Here is a 21,579-nt window from a genome sequence, read left to right on the forward strand (position 1 = left end):
GAGTTGAAGGACTGTGCTGCAAAGACCAGAAGTGACTGTGTCTCGTAGTTCAGAGTTTCAGAGCAGCAATGGCAGGGAAAGCCAGCACAGCTTGCTCCAAGTGTTCTCAATTCAGACAGGATGTTCAGGAGATTTATACTGGAATGTAAAAACCCTGCACCATATGTTCCTACAGATACAGGCAGCTTGAATAAATTTAGGCATACTGTCAGAAAATAATATGTTTCTCGTGCAAGAGGGTGTTAAGCCTACTCCATAAACAAGACTGGAATCGTGTGAACTTACAGGAACAAAGTCTGTAGTGTCCCTCTGGGAACTTTTGAATAATACTGGCTAATATTTTAGAATATCTGTCTGAAGTAGATACTAGGTATGAAAAACTGCAACCTCTGTAAGAAAGTTCATAAAGTTGTAGAAAATAAATCTGGCTGTTTATTCATAAGAAGTTTCAGATATGCAGTAAAGCTGTCAGTTTTCTGATGGTGGTCTTGGCTCAAGTGTTCATGGCATGTGAATTCCTATTTTAATTTACCTGATAATCATATGAATAAAGATTTTACAGTTTCATGTGTGGCAAGAGCTGCTGGCAAATATTGAAAGATTTTTCTCTATTTGTACATGGAAAATTAAATAGTTGGAAGTAAAGATCAGAAAATGTGTTGCTTCTCATTATTCACACCTGTGTATGTATATACCTAGATGAATGTGTTTAGATAGATACGTGCACATACACCCCCCCCCCCTCATAAGATTAAAACTACCTGTTTTGAAATTGCCTTGTCTTGCTAGTAAGTGGAGGAGAAGCTGTATATCTGCCACTGCAGCAGGTCAAGAGATGATGTTTTCATGATGAAAGTAAATAGAAATCTTGGCATACAACCACATTGTTGGGTTCTTCAGTGCCAGGGAGTAACATGTAAGAGAATCAGTTGGGCTTGGCAAGTCAGATGAGGAGAGTAAGACTGAAACAGCATGTACCACTTAGTTATCTGTTCAGATTTTTAGGCAATTTAGCAGCATCCTGAGGCTTTTAAGTTAAATAAGACAGTTTTGGCACTTTATGGGTTCATGGTAAATCCTTGGCAGTAGGCTGTAGATGATGAAAATTGTTTCATGATAAATGTAAAACTAAGATTGTTTCTATAAAACTGAAAATTCCACAGATACTTTATTTCAGACATGCTGTTAGCTGCATCTGCTTTGATGCTTTTAAAATGAAGCATGATACCTAATTTCTCAAGCCCTTTTCTGGGTTGGGATGTTGAGTTTCCATGTCCTGAGTAGCCTGAGAATCTAGGACAGGAGCCTTGTGATTCAGCATGTAAACTGAAACCACATGGGGTTATGTTAGGCCACAAAACAAGAGTTGGGGAAGCTAGCTCAGCAGTCTGCTTGGCTTCCACAGGTATTTGTGACAGAGATGAACTTACTCGAGGAAAAAGTCTGTTTTGTTACATCAGTGTTTCATGACTCATCATGTTTGACACTGTTAAGCATGGCACCTGTTTATAGAAACATCTTGAAGAATGCAGTAGCCCTGAAGAGATGTTTTGGTAGGAATTCATGCTGGTAGAGAGAGAAATTCTACTAAAAAAAAAATCTGACAAACCTTTTAATAAACTTCCTTGCTCCTTTAAATGCATTCTTATTTTTATAATCTATAAAGGTAGTAAAATTAAAGTATTTCCAAGGAACTTGGGAATAGGCAGTTTTGAATTTCTGGTTTTTTTGTTCCTTTTTGTTGCTTGTTTAGGCTTGCCTTTTTAGGTATGTTATAAAAGAGAGTTACAATATAGTTAGTTCCCAAAGGAAAATGTTTCATTTCTAGATGTGGAACAATTGGATCAATGAAGTTCAAATGTTTTTTTTATCAACTTAACAATTTTGTCTATCGATTTATTTAATTGTATTTTCCATAAAACACAGTGCATATATATTGATTAAAAATACTTCAAATTTCATTTAGAAGTAAAAATTGTAGTACAATATATTTACAGTTTGTTTCTGTAGTGTATTTTTGTAGGCAACCAGATGCAGGGAGATAGTCTTCTCTATTTGAAATGTTATTGTTGCTGGTTATAGATCATTTCACTCAGTATTATGTGAAGTTTTGAAGGCATACTATTCCTATAAAGTAAGGCTCTGAAGTAATGGTATGGAATTTCATTGCTTACAGTATGTTATGATACAGAAAAATCAGAATAGATTAATAAACTACTAGTAATAGAATAAAGAGGTATTGTTTTTAATAGGGAAATGTCAAATATGTCCAGTAGAAGACGCAAAGGATGTTTTAGTTAGGCTCTAAGAATTCAATTTCAATAGAGAAAATGAAGGTGATTATTTTTCTTCTAGGAATTTGATCCTGAAGAGTTCTACTATCTTTTGGAAGCAGCTGAAGGCCATGCTAAAGAGGGTCAGGGCATTAAAACAGACATCCCTCGGTATATCATTAGCCAGCTGGGCTTAAATAAAGATCCTCTGGAAGGTAAGTGTATCTCCTGGTAGAGCTGTAAGTTCCTAGATTCTTCCTTCTCCATGTGATTTATCATTCTGATAATCTGTGTGTGCCTGAAAAGGGTAAAGTTAAGATGGTAGCAGAAAAAGCATTTGCTAACCCTCTCAGTACTCTCCCAAGCTCAAAGGCGTTAAAAAGGCCGCCTGTTGTGTATAGGATTTTTCCATTTGAATATCATTCACAACTACATTGTGTCAATGATACTGGTCATCTTTTTCCAGCCTGACAATGCAACTTTCTTATTTCAACTCTAGCTGAAATTTACTGGGATGGTTTGATGGTTATCAAATGTTATCTAACCACAGGTATAAAGGAAAAAACCTGGGCTGAGCTGTTAGCTTTTCAGCGGCCCCAGGCTTCTGCATCTTTAAGTCTGTGAGAAAACTACCTTCCATTCCATTTATTTTTCCAGGTAACTTATGTGTACATGTTGAAAACTTTTGTAGGGAGAACTTGGGTTCCAGTGGAGGTATTGTCATTGCAAAATTTTTCTTCACTGTGAGAGTGGTGAGATACTGGAACAGGTTGCCCAAGGAATTGGTGGGTGCTCCATCCCTGGATGTATTCAAGGCCAGGCTGGATGGGGTTCTCAGCAACCTGGTCTAGTGGAAGGTGTCCCTGTCCATGGCAGAGATGATCTTTAAGGTTCTTTCCAACCCAAGCTATTTTATGATTATTTTAAGGACAGCGTTGAAAAAATTAAAATTACTTCTCTGTCCTAGTCAAACTATCTTCTTTGCCATCCTGAGAGCATGGTCTGTCGCTGCTGACAAATAGAAATTTTGTTCAGTGCTATAGAAATTTTCAAATAGAAATTGTGTTCAGTGCTAGTTCTGTAATTTGGAAGAAATTGGCAGAAATGCCATCATGCAAAAATGAGTCTAGCTAGTGCCAATTATCTTGTCTTCTGTGTTATGACGCAGGACTAAGAGAGGACTTGATAAAACAAAGTAATAGCAAAACACTATGATAAACTTTTTTTAGCTAGTTCTTATGATGGATGATCTCCTGTTGTTAAATCAAAGGTGTCACATATTGTGTTTTTAACTCTTTTTTGCTGAACTAAAGCAGTTTGTAAAGTTCAGTACTGCCTGTGTTGTCAGGAATTTGGTTAGATCTAATTCAATTAAATTGGACGGTGTTATAGCTGGTATTCATGCTATATTAACAGACCTAAAGAAAATCAAGTCTATTATTAGTCTGCTTCCTATCTTCACAGAAGGACTTCCTCATCCAAATTTAGTACTGTTTTTTATCTCAGATACAGATTAACAGCTTTGATGCTTTTTACTTGGATTTGGAGTACAGCAAGGAAGCCAGACAAACTGGGAAAATACACATAAATATTGTTTTCCCTTTTTTTCTGGAAAAGATCAGGAAGTATCTTAATTTTCTGCAAGTGTCTTCTGGATTTGGTGAGCTATTGGTCTGTCCTAAACCAGCAATTCATAAATTCTTCCCTGATCAAGTATGTAAGATGTTATTTGGAGTGTGTGTTTAGGGTTTTGTATCATTGACCCTGGTTCTGCCACTTGAACCTTACCTTTCTGATTGACTCTTCTTGGCCACTTGGATTAAAATGTTCCTTGGTATGAGTCAAGAATCTATGAGTCTAAGCAAATAAAATCTTTGATTAATTTTTTTTTTTACCAGTTTATTATGAGAGAGATATAGGAAAAAAGTAAGGAGTACTCTTGCTCTGACTACTTTACATGAGTGTACTTCATCAAAGACACATCTTAAAATTATAGTTCATAAACTAAGTATTAATATAATCTAAACTTTAAAGCATTCCAGGATAATTGAAATGTTGTTTGTTTTATTTTTTTCTGAGGGGAAAAAATGGACCATGTGGTTTGTCAGTAAATACTGATAGCTGTATGATGTGTGGATTGCTGATCTTTGATTCAGTTGGAGATTTGTGCAATAGAATTAACTTGTGTGTCATTTTAAAGATTAATATGTATGTGTATTTGTGATCAAGTAATTCAGGCCATCTGATTTGTGTTAATGCTTTCCTGCCATGCTACCAAAAAAGTGATATTTATAAGCAGTACAAATCACTGTGCAATGACATCTGCAGAGAAAAGCAACCTGCTTCAGACCTTTCTCTACTTACCTCCTTTGTTTGCTGCCATAGCTGTAGTGTCCTTTCTTTGAGTGAAATGATGCATGCATTATTTGGAGATAATGTTAGATAAATTTATACTGTACTGAAAGCAATACCACAACAGATTCAGCGGTTAGAGAGTGGTGGCTGCATTTCTGAAGAGTTGCCTGGGGAGAAATTTTTCCCCAAGTGCTTTAAGTTACCATCTTTACTGTTTTGAATGATGAGTCTTGAGAAATGGTTTAAATCAATGAAAGAAAAAGGACAGATGTTTAATGGTATTTAGATGAGTTTTAAAAATCTCTTCAGGCATTGCAAAATGGTTCCATAGCTCCCTGTTTTGAAAGTTGGCTCTTGGTTCCATCCCATTACTACCTACTGCCTGCAAATAATATGGATTTTTCAGATAATGGTTATTTTGCAAAAGTTTGTTTAAAAAGATAGTGTTTTAATATGCTATTTATGGAAGTAATTTCAGTTGAGAAGGCTGTCAAAGTATATTATTCCAGCTTGCTTGGTTCTCTCCCATACAATAAAAGTTTCATCAACACTTCTGTTTTAAAACCCCCATGTTCACAAAACTGTGACTTTTCCAGGGGAAATCCACTCCAAGTTCATCCTATATATTTTATTTTTTTTTTAAGATTTGTTTGTTCTCAGTGGAGATATTTTTCACCATTTATTGACTTAATTTTTGGAAATTTTTTTAGCATTTTCAGGCTTTAAAAATCTACTTGACTTTTGAAGTGGCATTCTAATTTCTTCTGTTTCTTACACTTTACATACATTTTGTTTTCAATAGTGATTACAGACAAGAGCTACTCCTTTTAGATCTTTAGCTGTTCCAACAGACAATTGTCTATGTGGTTAATTTGCTTTTAAAAATTGCAGTAAGTGTTGTGCAGCATTTAACTTATAATGATCATATATATAGAAATATATAGAAAAATCCAGTTTAGATATTCTGTGTGAATATTCAGTTATATTTCGTATTCATAAATTCAGTTAACAGTCCTGAGATAAAAATGGACCTTACAAATTTCAGGTGGTCTTATCTGTCTGATTCCCAGCATATAATTGTGATAAAATGTGCATCTTTTGCTATGTAGGGGGTATATAAATAACTATGTATATAATTCAAGTAGGTATATGGGGTCTTATGGGTATTGGCTGTCCTGTTTAGCTTTTATTACCCAAATGAATTCTTAGTTACTGCCCCCCTGAAGAACAGGGTTGGCTTAGGAGCTTTGCAGCATAGGTTGACCTATGGCAGGGATAATCTGGTCAAGTTGTAGACTCCCAGAATAGTACTTTCCCAGAGAAGTTGTCTGTATTATGACTCTCTAAATGATAAGCTTCTAAGAGAAGGGCTTTTAGTTTATTCTGCTAGGCCTATCAGTATTTCTGTGTAGAAGATGAAAAATATTTGGATTCCATCTTTAGTCTAAACTAGAAGCTTTTGCTTTAACTGTAAAGGAGCCCAAGAAGGAGGGTGCCTACTGTTAACCCCTCTGGGGCTGAGATCCTCAGGAGTTCTAGCAGAGTAGTGCTGTCTTTCCCTTAATGCTCAGTTTACACACAAATCTTGGAATTCTCATGTCTCAGCAGTGAAAACAGTATTGCTTTTCATTGCTTCATGGCCATTTGAATTCTTCATAGAAGAATTTGAATGAATTCTTCTATGAATTCTTCATAGAAGAATTCAAATAGGCACTGAATAGCAGGTCTTAATTTTCTGGATGGATTTTTTTTTAATCTATGCTTGGAGGTGCCCTGAAAATTACTTGGTAAGTACTACATGAGGACACTATTTTATAATTAGTTTCAGAAGGGTGTCACTTTTCAGGTTTTCCGTGCTTCACCTAGTTTTGTATTTGCTGTAGTTTAAAATGAAATTTTTAATCTTTCTTTCCAGAAATAGCTCAGCTAGCTAATTGTGAGAGTGGGACAGCAGAAACTCCGGAAGTGGATGAATCAGTAAATGTAAGCTTTCCTGTTATGTCGCTGCTGTTGCTGAATGTGAGCAAAGAAAATGTGTTGTGTTCCCCCCAACCCTGTCTGTTTTATTTTCTCTTGGTATATGTAAACAGATTGAATAAACATTGGTTAATCCTCACACTAATGCCATGATGCTCAGCAGGCAGAAGGCTTTCAAAAAGTATAACAAAACTTTCTACCTATTTTCCTGGACGTTTTAGTGTCTTTAGCTTCCATGAATTTAGTGTCAACCATGTGGCAATAGCTTTACCACAAAATCCACCAGTGCTTTCTTTGTTTCTGTTCAATCAATGTATTTCTTTTTCTTTTAGAAGTACTTGTAAACTGTTTAATAAAACAAAGAATTTTAAAGAAATTTTATAACAGTCCATTCACAGAGGCAGCTAATGATCAAAGTGAGAGACTCTGAACAGATCCAGTGGAGAGACAAGGAAGAAATGAGTAAGTTAGCAAATAGTCTGGATTCAGAAAGTTAGTTTACAGTCTGGAAGGTTGTGCATCATTCTTCTGAATATGTGTTTGGAAATATTTGCCTACAGTAAGGGCTATGTTACAGTAATATTTTGTCAGATGTTTGCTCAAGATGGCAAAACAAAAATGAGTTGGACGAGTTGATTGCACTGAATATTGTGGACTTAAATGCTCTTATTCTAAATTCTTATTTTTAAAAGTTGGTTCTTATACCTTGGATTTCAGTCAACAGAGTAGATGAAGTTCTAAAAAGTTATTGGTTGATTTTTAGTTCAAGTGGATAGAGAAAGCAAGTGCTGTTTGAGGAGATGTGTGGGTAATTAGTGGTACTTTACATGTATTTACAAATGTTAGCCGGCATGGGTTGTCTGTTAAAGTAGTTCTGATATGTAACAGAAAAGACATCGTTCTCCGGTACATGTCATATTATATTGGAATAATTTCTGACATTCTGGCAAAATGCCACTTATAAAGCCATAATTCCATAATTGACACAAAAGGTGTTTCTTACTCTGCTACTTTCATTCATTTGCATTTAAAATACTGTATTACACCCAAGCAGTATTTAGTGGAAGGATACTGACAAACTGGAGAAAAGACAGACAGAATAACTAGAAGGCTTAAAGGAAGTGATGAAGTGCTTAACAGAATCTAAGGTGGGTTAGCTAAGAAACTGAAATAGTAAAGTTTGTGTTGTGCAAATGCTGAAGAAATACAAGAAGGATAATGCAGTGTAATAAAGGAATGTAAATAAGGGAGATGATGAAATGAAATTAGTAATGAAAAATACAGGATATTTGGAAGTATCTGAAAGCGTAGCTGTGGAATAAACGTATGTGGGAAGTGACAGGAAGCGTAACTTGCAAGCACAGGACTGTTCACAATGATACTAAATATGCAATTCGGAAGAATCCTGTACTGACAGGCAAGTGGGCTAAACAATTTAGTGTCCTCTCTGTCACCTCCTGTGTAGTTCATTATATTAACATATTCACTGATCTTGCACTGAATTTTCTTTAGCAAGCACTTAATTGAAAGTGTTCCAACCAGCTCTACTTTCAAATTCCAAGTATTACCGAACTGCTTGGATAGGAATCATGGAACTTCTTGGAGGTTTGGAAAACATTAAAAAACTATATTAGTAGTCAATTTGTAATGCTGAATTTGGAGTCCTGTGCCCTCATCTTTCCTCCCTGAACCCCAATTCTAATTCACACATATTGAAGATTAATTAAATATTAAAACTAGAAAAAAAGTTTTGCCATACTCAGGACAACTCAATTTTTAAAAAGTTCTGACAAGTAGGTAAAAGTGACTCTCTCAAGGTAGAATTAATGCATTTTTGTCTTCTATATTTTTCATTTTGTCTCTTTTCACAGTCTGTTCTAAGTTATATCACACTCTACCCTAACATTAGTTTGAAATGTGCAAAAGTTTATTTGAATAAACAGGAGCTCATCTGCAGTTTGTTGTCACCAGACCGTAATATGAGATTTACTAAAATGGGAAGGCAACAGCCAACGAGAGCCTTGTGGGATTCACAGGAGTCCATAACTCCAGATAAGAGTTGCCAGTAACTACATTACCAGAACCCCTCATGGCTGTAACCTTTGCATGTAGATAGGTGGACAGTTTGCTGCGGTTCAGCAGATGAACCTGTCTGATGAAAAAGCAGCTTTGCTTCAGGAGTCCCTTGGTCCCTCTCTGTGCGGACTGTGACTGACTGGCCAGAGCTTTTACCTGGTGATGATTGGGGTTTTTTGTTTGTTTGTTTTTTTCCACCTGATTTTGAAAAAAAGTAGTTTTAACTTTGTTCTTTCTCATCTCTTCCTTTGAAGAGCTCTAATACCTCACTGAAGCTGCAGAGGAAACCTCGGGAAAGTGATTTTGAAACAATTAAACTGATTAGTAATGGAGCTTATGGGTGAGTAATCCCTGAGTGCGACAAGTCCTTTGCATTTTAGTTCTGCTTAACTTTCCATTATTTCTTATTTCAGGGATCTTTGTGTGAGAGTGAGTTTGCACTGCCACTTTTTTCATCTTGCTTTTCTGTTTTGTTACTAATATTTGAGTTTACGAGTTTTTGGAAAGTTTGCTAGACAATAATTAATTACTGTGTGCTGCGGTCAATTAAAGTACTGAATATTAAACCACTAAGATTTTTCAGAAGTGGATATCCTGCTATAGATAAAACCTCAATAAATGAAAAGGCAAATTTAAAGTCACCTTTATAATACTGGAAAGAGCCTGTGCTTATGCAGATATGAGACAGAATAAAACTTCATTTGTAGGGAGACGAATTGATAAAAATAAGTACTTACTTGACCTAAAAATATTGGTGAAATAGAAATAAATTTCCTGAAGTAGGGAAGCAGTGTTCTCCATGGTTACTCTTCTAATCCTTAAGTTTTAACCAATTAGATTTAAAGGAATTGGTATTACTTTATTAGTTTCTAGAAATTGCACAACTTGCTGCCCAGTGTGAGTTGTAAGTCAGTCAGTCATCTGGAGATATCCCCACAAAGCTAAAAGAACATTTTGGTAACCTGGGCCTTAAATGAAAGGAAACGTTACCTGACCACCAGATGTGTGGGAAGTACTGTGCAGTGATGGTGTCTGTCTTCAGTCACCTCTTCTGATCCAGTACAACCTGTTAGAGCTTTGTTTGGCTCCTCCTCTACATTGAAATATATCGAGACAGAAACTGTTGGTCTCTGTAATCTGCAGGAAGAGGAGGGATGTATATTGGTTCAAAAAAGAGAGATTTCCATCTTGAGGTGATCAGCCCACAACCAAATAAGACTTGGCAGTGGAGGAGGGCTGTGCTGCGCTCCAGCAGAGACCCCATTAGACTGACCCTGCTCTGTGCCACCTCTGCTTGAGGTAGAAAGCAGTAGTGACCTGATACAACTGAGCACTCTTTGAAGAAATCCTGGACATAGGAGAAGGAGCACCTGCAGTATACCCACTGGAGTTTCTGTGCCTGTTTAATGGCCTGAGGCTGATTATCTCTCTCTGATGATATTTAGTTAAAGGTGACTCTGAGTTCTGGAACAGGAGGCATTTAGTACTGTTGGTCGTGGTAACTTGTGTGAAGGCTATTTTTGTCCAGATGTGTTTACCTAGCTCAGCAAAAATCCTGAAGGAAATACCATAATTTGAATTAAAGTTATGTAAATATTCAAATACAACTTCTCACTAGTCAACCTCTGCTCAATTTTCTCAGAATTTCTCCATAGGCAAACTCGTTGCTTATTGTATGTCAGCCTCTCCCAATTACCTCACTACCTCAAAAGCCTTTCAGCAGTTAGCAGTAGATGCTGCACCCCTCCCTGGCTGCACCCCTTTCTCCTTTCCTTGGCAGATGCTAAGTCCCCTCCATTCCTCCTTTCATCTCTTTGTCTTACTGGAGGAGGATAGGAGGAACTGTGTTGGGTGGGCCCCCACTGGAGAAAGAGGTGTCAAGAGTCATTGAATCTGCCCAGCCTCCCAGCAGTTTTTGGTTGCTGAGGGATGGGGGGAGGAGGGAGCAGCTGCAGAAGGGCATAGTGTAGTCAGCAGTGTGAGGCCTGAAACCTGAAGTCAGAAATTCTGTGGTTCTTGCTCCGTGGGTGTTACAGTCAGAAGGAGCTTCAATGAGCCATTAAGAAATACAGACTGGAGACAACTGCTCATCCTAAACCAGAGATAATTAAGATCTGAAAAGCTGGAAAGAACAGATGAAAAGCCATGGCCTTCCATGACACACATGGTTTTTTTCCCTCGTGTTTGTGGCTGGGAAAATCAACACTTACGAAATACCTCATAAAAGCCAATAACAAGCAAAGTTGGCAATGTAATGTTGTAAAAATTGGATGAGACCCTGATAAATGTGAGAAGAAAAGGAGAGGTGATAGAGAATTAATACCTTGGAGTGTATTCAGTTTGTTCATGAATCATCATCTTTAGCAAATGTAAAAACAGGGGTAGGCTGACAGGTTATACTGTGACAGTATTAGTGGAAATTGAAAAGCTCATCAGTTTAGCAGAGTGCTATTACTTCCATCATTAAGGAAGTAATAACAAAGGTAGATTTTGTTGATTTGGATTTTTCTTTTAAATCATTACTTCTTAGAAGAAAAATCAAGAACAAGAAAACAAACGGCCCCTTACAATTCATGTAGAGGGAAAGAAACACCCTCAGTGAAATGTCAGACAATAAACTTCTAAAAGTATTTACTCACTTTTAAAAGTGATTTTAGCACCTGTTGAATATTGTAAGTTGAGGAGGCTTGTGCCGCTAAATTCTCTTGGTTACCACTTTTTCAAAATGACCTGTGTCCTTGAAAATCTCCACCATGGTATATCAGACAAGTGGGACAGACTGTAAAATCAACAGACCATTTTTTAATCTTTATTAAGTGAGTTTTTCTTTTTTCTGTTCACACCAGTACAGTTGATGGTTAATTTACTCAAAAATTATGGTCAAGTTTAAAGGGGAGCACATTAAGATAACCGAAATGCTTTCTAACCCATCTACAAAATGTAGTGCAATAAACCAATGATATCTGTTTCTTGTGAATATAAAGCAATAAATTGTCCTAAAGGCATTTTTTGCAGTTCATTTACAAATGTAAACAGCTGAAATAAAAGTTACTGTTGTTATGCTACAAGGATTATTTTTTCCCTTGTGTCTTTTTCCAGGCTGCTAATTTTTGGAAATCATCTAAAGATGTGTGAATTCTACCTGTGCTTCATTGATTTATTCTCAAAAAAGTCATTGCACATGTTTTGTGCTCTGACTTATTAAAGATTCAGTATTCTGTAGTAATATTTTACTTATTTCGAGGCTATAATGGAAGGTTTGATTCTGAATCAATTAAAGGAAACCTCATCTGTTCTTTTATTTTGCTGTGGTGTTTTTGCCTTTATTAGTGAAATAGAAAGTTTTGGCTTCTTGACATTTGTTGGTCTTGGCATGCTGTAGCAGAGATTTGTCAGATATGCTAAACTTGATGAGTTTAAATGTAAACTATTGGTTTTGTGAAGGTTTGAGTAAATATCTTAGCAGTTCTCTACTTTTAATTGATTGGGTAAACTCACAGTGCAATTGAATGACTGTATAGTAGATGAGGTGTCATAGATGAGGCTTTTGGGAATGGCTAGGAATATAAAAGAAGTTTAACAAGCTGTGAATCAGTAAACAGTGTAGGATTCTGGCCAAGTCATTAAGGGTTTCACAAGCTGTCTATATGACTTTTTTCAGCCAGTCAAAACTTTTCATACTTCCCAAATTTTAAACTTTTTATGCAATCACAGCAACATTTTTTCCATATTCCAACTTGCACGAGGTAGCAGGTAGTAGTAGTAGTCCATCTCAAGTTAATATCAGCGTGGTTTCCTGAAACAGCTCAACAGAATAAAGATTACATTTGATCTCAGGGAAGTGAGTTATGTTAGTTCAATACATCTTCACCAATTTATAAATGTATCTGCTTAAACCAAATGCATGATATCCCTTTTCGTCCTGCCTGGAATGATTTTACTTCTGCAGGGATGATAATGCCAATATGTACATGACATACTGGCTAATGGTGTTGCTTGATAAATTTAAAAACTCGGAAGCAATGTTATCTTGAGCAACTGCTGCACCTAACCTGTGAATATTCCTGCCCCTTCTCTACTCTGTTGATAGTACTGTAGTGGGAATGGGATTAAGGAAGTTACTTAGCTGTAGAATAAAACTCCCATCGCTCAAGTTAATTCATCATCAGCTTGGCAGCCACCAGGTCAGAAGTGGAAGGGGAAAGGGGGATATGTTGCTTTGTAGGTTCACTTAAGTAGCACCAGACAGTTTACCCATCAGAATTTTGGACACCAGTTTCATCACTTTGAATCTGCGCTTACTAGTTATTAACTTCCATGAAGACAGAATGCATTTCTACTGTTAGGTATGGAAGGGTGGTTTAATTTTTCAAAATTGATGGCATATTAGAACAACCAGTTGTGAGAGAAGGATCAAAGCCATCATGTTCTCTTCATCGTGTGGCCAGCTTTTCATTTCTTTCTAGGCAGACTGGGATAAGTCTGATATTGTCCCAGATTGTCCCAGAGCTCAGAAGCACTGGATGCTTATGTCAGGACTGCTGCAGTGCTCCAGATAGCCTTTCCCCTTACCCCTATATAACTGATCTGGTCATGGACATTGCCTAGCTATGATATGGTGCAGTGCTGCTTTTAAATTCTAATCTTAAATACCTATCTGTACACTTTAGCATATTGCTGCAACATGAATGACAGTCTCAGAAGTAGCTTCTCTTCACTGGAGGCTACGTCAGACATAATTCCAGGCTAGTACAGTATTTAACAGTCTCTTCCAAGGAAATTACTTGTGAAAATGAATTTCACATGGTCAGCAGGTGAAATTTTTAAGCAGCGAGTACAGTACCTGTGTCTCCAGAAGGAGTTCAAGGTCCTTTGACAGATTAGAAAATAGGGTAAAAGCAAGTGATATGGCTATATTAGCCCTAAGCACTGAATGTAGAATAAATTGTAAAATGGCTCTAAAAATTTCAAGTTACTGAAGAGCTGTAAACTAGCCCTGAAGCCTGCCTGACTTTTTTCAGTAATTAAAGATTTTTAATTTAGAGAAAAAACAGGAGCCATTTCTGTAACATTGGAGTGATTGATTGCATAATATTTAATTTGGACTAATTCAGGAAACCAGTTAAATATTTTAGCTTTTTTTTGTCATCTTAACAGTGCACAGTGTTTGATAATTGTACCTAGTTAGTGATATTATGGAGATACTTTTTCAAGCTGAGATTTATGTTGGAAGTGAAATAAGGTAATGTTTGAACAGTGCTAAAGTTGATGAATGTTCTTATTTCTCTTGAAAAGTGAACTTTATTTGCTGTGTTGAACTACAGCATCAGTAAAATACAGAGCACTTGTATATCTGTTGAAATTTGTGCAGTGAAACTAGGGGATGTTTTGGAAATTCTTTTCACCATGTTATGAAAACAGAAAGCTGGGGGGAGAAAGGAAAGCAAATTCTTCACTTGAAACCGTTGGAGTACTGCAACACTACCACTCTAGTTGAGGCTTTGCAGGCAGACAGAGCATGCCACTGTCATTGAATGGATCAACAGGGCAATCTGGGTGTTCTTCCTACACTGTTTTTGTGTCAAAGAATCCTTAAATTTGAAATTATCTTTATTATATCCTGAAGGTCATGAGCAGCATTTAATGATAAACATGCTGCTGGCTGGGGCATAGTTTTCTTCATAAACTATAAATGCTATTTGCTTGGGTTACTGTGATGGGAGGACATGAGGATGTTAGACATTTTTGTATGTTAAAGATAATTTAAAAGCACTTTTTGTAGCATAAACAGTGTATATGTATGTAAGAATGAGGAAGACTGTTGCATCGCAGTTGTCTTTGGTGTCTGGTACACTTGAAATAAACAGTGTTTTCCTGAGGAATTACAGAATCCCAGACCTTTCCCAAATCTTCGCTCACGAAGACTGGCCATTATATTATTATTATTACAGAATCCCAGAGGAGTCATACAGTTTTCGGCTTGTGATGTAAGACTGGAGAATGCAGTTTAGACAGCTGGGAAAATATAGCCAGCATGTCCCAGATATTTACTGGGCTAAACAGTCTTTGAAGCTTAATGGTTAATAATTTTTAAATATGGTAGTAATGATCTTACAGATGCATGCAATTGGCAGGGAGGATTTATTAAGAATCTATAATAATATGCTGTGGTACTATCTGCCTCTCACAAGTGTATCTTGGCACACTGTCCAGTCTAAAACTCGTGAGAAAGATCTGTGTGCCAACTCCTCAGTCAGTCCTCAGTTCATTCATATAACTAGTTTTTTTAAAGGACTGAGGTTTCAGGCATTACTTTTCTATATTCCACCAGTGCATAGGGGGACTGAAACAGGGAAAAGAAAAGATGAAATTACAAGAGATTAAGAAGCTAAGGCTGAAAGACAGCTGATGGCAACAAATAAGAGAGGAAAACCAAAACATAAGGGAAAGAGTTGTAATGAAAGAGTGGAGAGAGAAGTGAGGATGAGGGGAACAGTAGGAAGAGGTGCAGGACAAAAGGCATGAAGCCAGCAGTGAGGAGTACTGGAGCTGAATTTCAGCTCAGACTGTATTCCAGCTTGGGAGAGGCAGAAGGGAGTGAGACTTAGTAGGAGGCATGAAGGGTTGGGTTTGCCTTGGGTTTTGTCCAAGGTAGTTTTCATCTACTTTCATAATTGTGTAGTGTGTTTTACCTGCTGCTTATCTTCCCTGCTCCTGGGAAGATCTTCATAGAAATAGTAAGGCAAGAGTTGCTTTTTGTGTTTAAATAATTGTATGCTGATAATTGGACCTCATGGGTACAATAAATTTAAAATTTAAAAACTCCATAATTGAGTCCTATTCCCTTCCCCCCCCCCTTCTCCCCCCCTCCCCCCTCCCCCCGTTTTCTCCTTTGAGTCCTTTCTTTCGGTAAACACTTACTACTGTGGTAATTGTATTCTGGAGGTGGTATAAGCATTAAATGCTACAAAGTAGATTTCAAGCAGGGCAAACATTTTTAGGATTTGCCCCGAGGGATTTTGAGAAATGCAACAATGTCCTGTGTCAGTGTTTTACAGCAGGGTGATTCCTTGTCCTTAGCTTTGAAAGACAACAGTGTTTGCCCAAGTGAGGTTTTCTTTCCCTTTGCTTCCCTCACTGCCTTTGCCTTATCTAACCAGACTCACAGGAAACTTTGTACCCAGCAGCCGAGTGGAAATTCTGCTTGTAAAGATACATCATAGTCCCCCATTACCATGTGGTTGATGCAGTGATCTTTGTTTCAGGTTACCTACTGGTAACCTGCTTCTGATAGAGATCAGTGCTGATGTCAGGGACTGAAAAAAAGGCAGAGGATTTTGCACCTTGTGATGAGGGAGCCACCCCAAGGAGCAACTTCTGAGCAACCTTCATAAAAACCCTGTATCGTGTTTTAAAATCCCCAGGACTGAGTCTGAGTCATGTTTACCTTACAGCAGACTTACAGAATGAGCATTTGTCACAATGATTTGTAGCACTGTGCCATAGCTGGGTTTCATATGTAATCCTTTGTTAATGGGGATGCCCAAAATCTACCTGAGCTGAGAGAATTTGCTACTATATCTGTTGTTTATTTGGGGGAGTGAGAGGAAAGTGGAGGAGAGTTGCATGGTTTTAGTTTGCTTACTAATTTGTGTTGACTGAGATTCATCCCAGTTATGAAGCAAAATGAGATTTGTAATCATTCTTTAGTGTGAAAGACAGCCAACAACTTTAAAACAAGTCTCCTATATAATATATATACACCGTTTTAAAAAAAAAAAATTTTTTGTTTAAAAATGTATTTTAAAATGTATTTTTAATGGCTAATCAGACTTTTTGTCTCTCCCATTTGAACTTTTTAGCGCGGTTTATTTTGTGAGACACAAAGAAACCAGGCAAAGATTTGCCATGAAGAAAATTAATAAGCAAAATCTCATCCTCCGAAACCAGATCCAACAGGCCTTTGTTGAGCGTGATATCCTGACATTTGCAGAAAATCCATTTGTTGTCAGCATGTATTGCTCCTTTGAAACAAGACGTCACTTATGCATGGTCATGGAATATGTGGAAGGTAAAATGTCTGTTCTGTTTTACAGAGGAGGAAGAGAGTTTTCTTACACCGAGAAAGAAAAATAACCCATATGATACTTATTAGAAAGCCCTCCCGTGTGTCCTCTGTATTCTAGCAGTTCATATTTAGGATCTAGATCCAACAGCAAGGTGTTTGTTTGTGGGGTTTTTTTCCCCCAGTCATTATCCCCCAGTAAACAGCTTGTAGAACACTTGTGCTCCAGCTATAATGGGAAATAACTGCTCTTAGGGTAAGTTTCCTATAGACTGTAATCAGAAGTGTGCTATCATTCTAAGTTCATGTGGAAATGTTTGCTTTTTTCTGGAGTTCAGATTTTCGTTAGTACATGTGGGGATATTTGTAATAGTTATTTTTACAGACAAATAGGAAAGAGGAGACAATTTGAAAAAATGCTAATGCTGAAGGCGAACAGTGGACAGAAGCATTGTGTGGGCTTCCCTGCCCCTGACACTTTTTTTTTCTTTTTTTTCACCTTTTATTCCCTTAAGTAGCAGCATGTACTTTATTGGTTTCAGATTAATCTTTGTACTGCTCTCTCCCAGCTTCACACTGTGTTTCCAGTACAGTAGTTTGTGGGGTCACATGTTCAGTTGAATCATCTGATTAGAAAATAAACATTTATGACTGTTGTTTGGGTCCCTTTCTGCATCATATATGGTTTATACTGATACATCTCAGACTTTATAGCATCATCTGGAACATTTGTCCTATTTCCACAGGTGGAGACTGTGCTACTTTGATGAAGAATATGGGTCCCTTACCTGTAGACATGGCAAGGATGTACTTTGCAGAGACTGTTCTGGCCTTGGAATACCTTCATAATTATGGAATTGTACATAGGGATTTGAAACCAGACAAGTATGTGTATGGAATACAACCGAAAGAGGAATTTGAATTGGTAGATAAAATATGAAAGATTTAAACTTGCTTTGAATATTTTTTTTTCTAGTGAATGATATGTAAATTCACAATATTTGAATTTTCATTACTTGAAGTTACAGAAAATATATTTTTTTCCAAAAGAGATAATTAAGAATTTTCTGCGTTTAAGATGAAAGGGGCTATCAGAGTAGCTAAAAAAAAAAACATTTACTTTTCTGTTTGAAATGGAGGGGAATGCATTTGGTTAGTAAGGAAAAGTTTTTTCAAAGTATGGTTCAACCACTGTTTAATACAAAATATCATTAACTTGCAGATATCTGCATATATGAAGACAAAATTGAACAAATGGAGAAATGTTTTTTGTTGCATGATTTTTGGGGGCGATTTTGTTTTTTGAGGGGTTTGGGTTTTTTTTTTTCAATATTGAAAAGTACAATATTACTCCTATACATACAAATTAACATTACAGCAAGTAGCTGAAGTACAAAGTAAGGCCATTGAAACTCCATTAATCTTCTTCCTGTTTCAGATTAAAAAAGAAAAAAAGAAAAAGAATTGGAGTCATGGGTGTTAACTGACAATACTTTCATAAAGCATGATACCTTAGGACAGTGAAGTGTTAGTTACTAGCTTAATATCTGAGAGATTTTTCAAATGCATGATCCACCTCATACCGGACTGAAAATGCTCACATCACTTCAAAAGCGACATGTACCCTATTTTAGGTCTTTCAGATGATAGCTTTCTTCTAAGCTTCTAGCATTCAGCTCTCAGGACTTGTGTAGTTCAATAACACATTAAAAGTTTGTTTACCTCTGATAATAATAGTAACAAAAGTAAGACTGAGATTTTTAACTTGTTTATTTTGTACCTAGTTAAATCACTTCTTAAACTGTGTTTATACTTTTACAGTGCTATTGAAACCTTTTTCTCTAGGTATTATAGCAGTAATAACAATTATAAGCACATAAAGTTGAATTATATCACTATAACTTAAAATCTTTCGATTTTTCAGTTTATTAGTAACATCCATGGGCCATATAAAGCTTACAGACTTTGGCCTGTCAAAAGTGGGGCTAATGAGTTTGACTACCAATCTCTATGAGGGTCATATTGAGAAGGATGCCAGAGAATTCCTTGACAAACAAGTAAGAAATGGCCTTTTTTTATTTCTACATTGAGTGTTCACATGAAATAATGTTTTGCCAGCAGAGTGTGCCATAATACCATATAAACCATTGTTATTTCTGCTCTGGTTTTCCAACTGAATATGTCATTTATTTTTATTGATGCCTTGCAGATTGTTCTAGGCTTTTTTCTTTCTGCATTAGGATCGATTAGTAAGATGAACAACCTAATTGTGTGCAAGTTAATCTGTGAGAGAGACAAATGGAACCTGTTTTTATGAGGAATTATGATGTCTCAACAGAGTACTTGTGGAGCTCATTATGCGTTGTAGAACCAAGGGTGCTAAAATCAGTGCTATGGCCCATTTTCCTTTAAGCATGCCTCATTACCATTGCTCACAATCTGTTCACTGTAGAAGTTCTGTAAGATAAAACCACCACAACTTCCATGCAAAGATAAGGATATGTTGTAAGTTACATAAAATACTTGCTATGATGGGCTCCCATCTACAAAGCACAGATTGTTCTTTGCATCACAGATACACAAATGTTGATTATGATGCTTCTTAATATAGGTAAGTTGTTCTAAAAGCATTAGCTGTTATGCAAACTTAGCAGACTAAACCTGACAGAATTCCATTTTTCTATGTTTCCATATTAATTTACATTTCAAAAATTATAAATAATGTGACATAGCTGAGTTAGACTCATTTACCATCATGCTTATTTTCTTTCTTTTAGGTCTGTGGTACACCTGAATACATAGCTCCTGAAGTGATACTGAGACAGGGTTATGGAAAACCAGTGGACTGGTGGGCTATGGGAATTATTCTTTATGAATTTCTTGTTGGGTGTGTGCCATTCTTTGGAGATACACCAGAAGAGCTGTTTGGACAAGTAATCAGTGGTGAGGATAATCCCAAAAAAAAATATGATTCAGTTTCTGTTCAGAGTAAATGTATTTACAACTTTACTGATAGACCAGGTTTTCAAGCTAGTTTTGCTCAAAAAATCCACCATTATTGTAATATTGCAAAACATGATTTGCTATCAAAGTAGTAAGAATAAATACGGATTAAAAGCCGCACTTACTATATATTGTTTCTAAGTACAGAAATTCAGTGATATATAATACAATGGTTAAGCTGCACTGTTTGGAAAAGCAAAGCAGTATCAGTAAAAAAGTCGTGCTACTATGGCAGTAGTGATTTCAGTCTTTGGTAAATAAATTGTAGCAGAGAAGAAACAGTTAAAATAAATTTGCATAAATGGGAAAATGCCTCATGGCACAAGGAAGAAATTGTAATAAACTCTAAAACAAATGTCTCCCAAATAATAAATAATGAGAAAGAGAAGGAAACAAACTCAATTCACAGATTGTTAATGATTTCACTGGTGATTGTTGTAGTGTACTGTTATTTCTGTAGCAGCTGTTCTTCTTCCATTTAAAATTCAGTAACCTTTTAGATCTTAACCTGCAAACTGACCCTAAGTGTTATATGGCTTGTGACAAAACTGAATGATAATTAAACAGACTTGTTCACTATCCTGCGCTGTTTCTATAAATTTCCCAGGTGCATAGATGTAGAGAGTCTCTATGACACAAGTTTAACAAAATGGCACCTCTGTTACTATTTCCCAGTCTGTTTTAATGGTCTGCTTAAAATGTCCAGAAGCTCAGAATGCACTTCTGTTTCCTTATTCTCTGAGAATGCAACAAATCCCCTTTTGTACTTAAGGAGACACTGTCATCATCTTGCTTTCCTCCATCTCTGAAGTTGAAAGCCAGGCTTGTTTGTAAACTGTACTGAAGTGCCTGTAACCTCTTTATACAATATCCTAGCTGTTTGTGGATTTATAAATTTATAACCATGTTGTTTTCTGATGTGATATGCTGAGGCCTGAGTGGCAAAAAGAACGAACTGTTTAATTAACACAAGGAGCAAATTATGTCTTTTTTGTGAATGCCTTGTGGCTGCAATACATATTCATGCTTTTTTTCCCAAATCAGATTTAAACTGCAGTGGAAGCTGTAGGCAGGAAAACATGGAAATAACTCATGTTTTTATTGCATTTCTGGACATGTGCACCTGTGTTTTTATCCTTATGCTGTCTGACTTGGAGAAGGGGAGGGAATAGTCTTAAAATTAATGACAAAAGTTGCACTTCAGACTTTATTTGGCTTGTGGCATTAATTTTACATTTTGTAAAACATATGTGTTACAATCTAGCTGTTGCCTATGTAAATAACTTTATCTGTTTAAATGTGTCCATTTATCTTACATAAATTATTTGTTGAAGTGTATTTGTTAACCTGATCTATTTCCACTCACTCTCCAAGGCTTTTGATCAGCCTAGTTTCCTGTTCTGATGTTGACTTATTGTTGAAATAATTCTTAGTGTTTCTAGAAGAACTCTTGTTGGATAAGTTTCCTGTGCTAAAATAAATGATCCCTTTGTATTCAACTGTAAAAGCCGTGTTAAAGAACCCAAACTGTAGCCTAGACTTTTATTCCAGTTATTGTGGGCAAAATCTATATTCTACTTGAAATTCTATTTTAAAATCTTGCCATTGCCTTCTTTGTAGGTTGCCTTTCCTGCCCCCAGGTTTCCTCCCCCAAGGAAAACTGTGGGAGGCCTCAGTGTAAACTTACATGCCAAAAGTGACAGGAGTTTAAAATATTGCTCCAGAAACAGATTACATTTCATGCCTGTTTATTTCAGTACTTTTCCTTAAACTCTGAAATACGGAGGTTAAACTTGTATGTAGCTTTTTATGATTATTTCTCCAGGTACA

At 36.5% G+C, this 21,579-nt stretch overlaps 1 protein-coding gene across 1 annotated transcript in view; it reads left to right on the forward strand.

Annotated features, from left to right (window-relative positions):
* MAST4 (microtubule associated serine/threonine kinase family member 4) overlaps positions 1 to 21,579 on the forward strand; it is a 296,129-nt gene that overhangs the window by 254,328 nt on the left and 20,222 nt on the right. Inside the window, exons 14-20 of the mRNA XM_017808069.1 lie at positions 2,356 to 2,488; positions 6,544 to 6,611; positions 8,936 to 9,021; positions 16,544 to 16,752; positions 17,493 to 17,631; positions 18,671 to 18,803; positions 19,524 to 19,689. Coding sequence (XP_017663558.1) covers positions 2,356 to 2,488; positions 6,544 to 6,611; positions 8,936 to 9,021; positions 16,544 to 16,752; positions 17,493 to 17,631; positions 18,671 to 18,803; positions 19,524 to 19,689 — 934 coding nt within the window. The remainder of the gene's footprint in view (positions 1 to 2,355; positions 2,489 to 6,543; positions 6,612 to 8,935; positions 9,022 to 16,543; positions 16,753 to 17,492; positions 17,632 to 18,670; positions 18,804 to 19,523; positions 19,690 to 21,579) is intronic.

Source organism: Lepidothrix coronata, unplaced genomic scaffold (genome assembly GCF_001604755.1).
Source record: "Lepidothrix coronata isolate B3197 unplaced genomic scaffold, Lepidothrix_coronata-1.0 Scaffold22, whole genome shotgun sequence".
NCBI classification, from domain to species: Eukaryota; Metazoa; Chordata; class Aves; order Passeriformes; family Pipridae; genus Lepidothrix; species Lepidothrix coronata.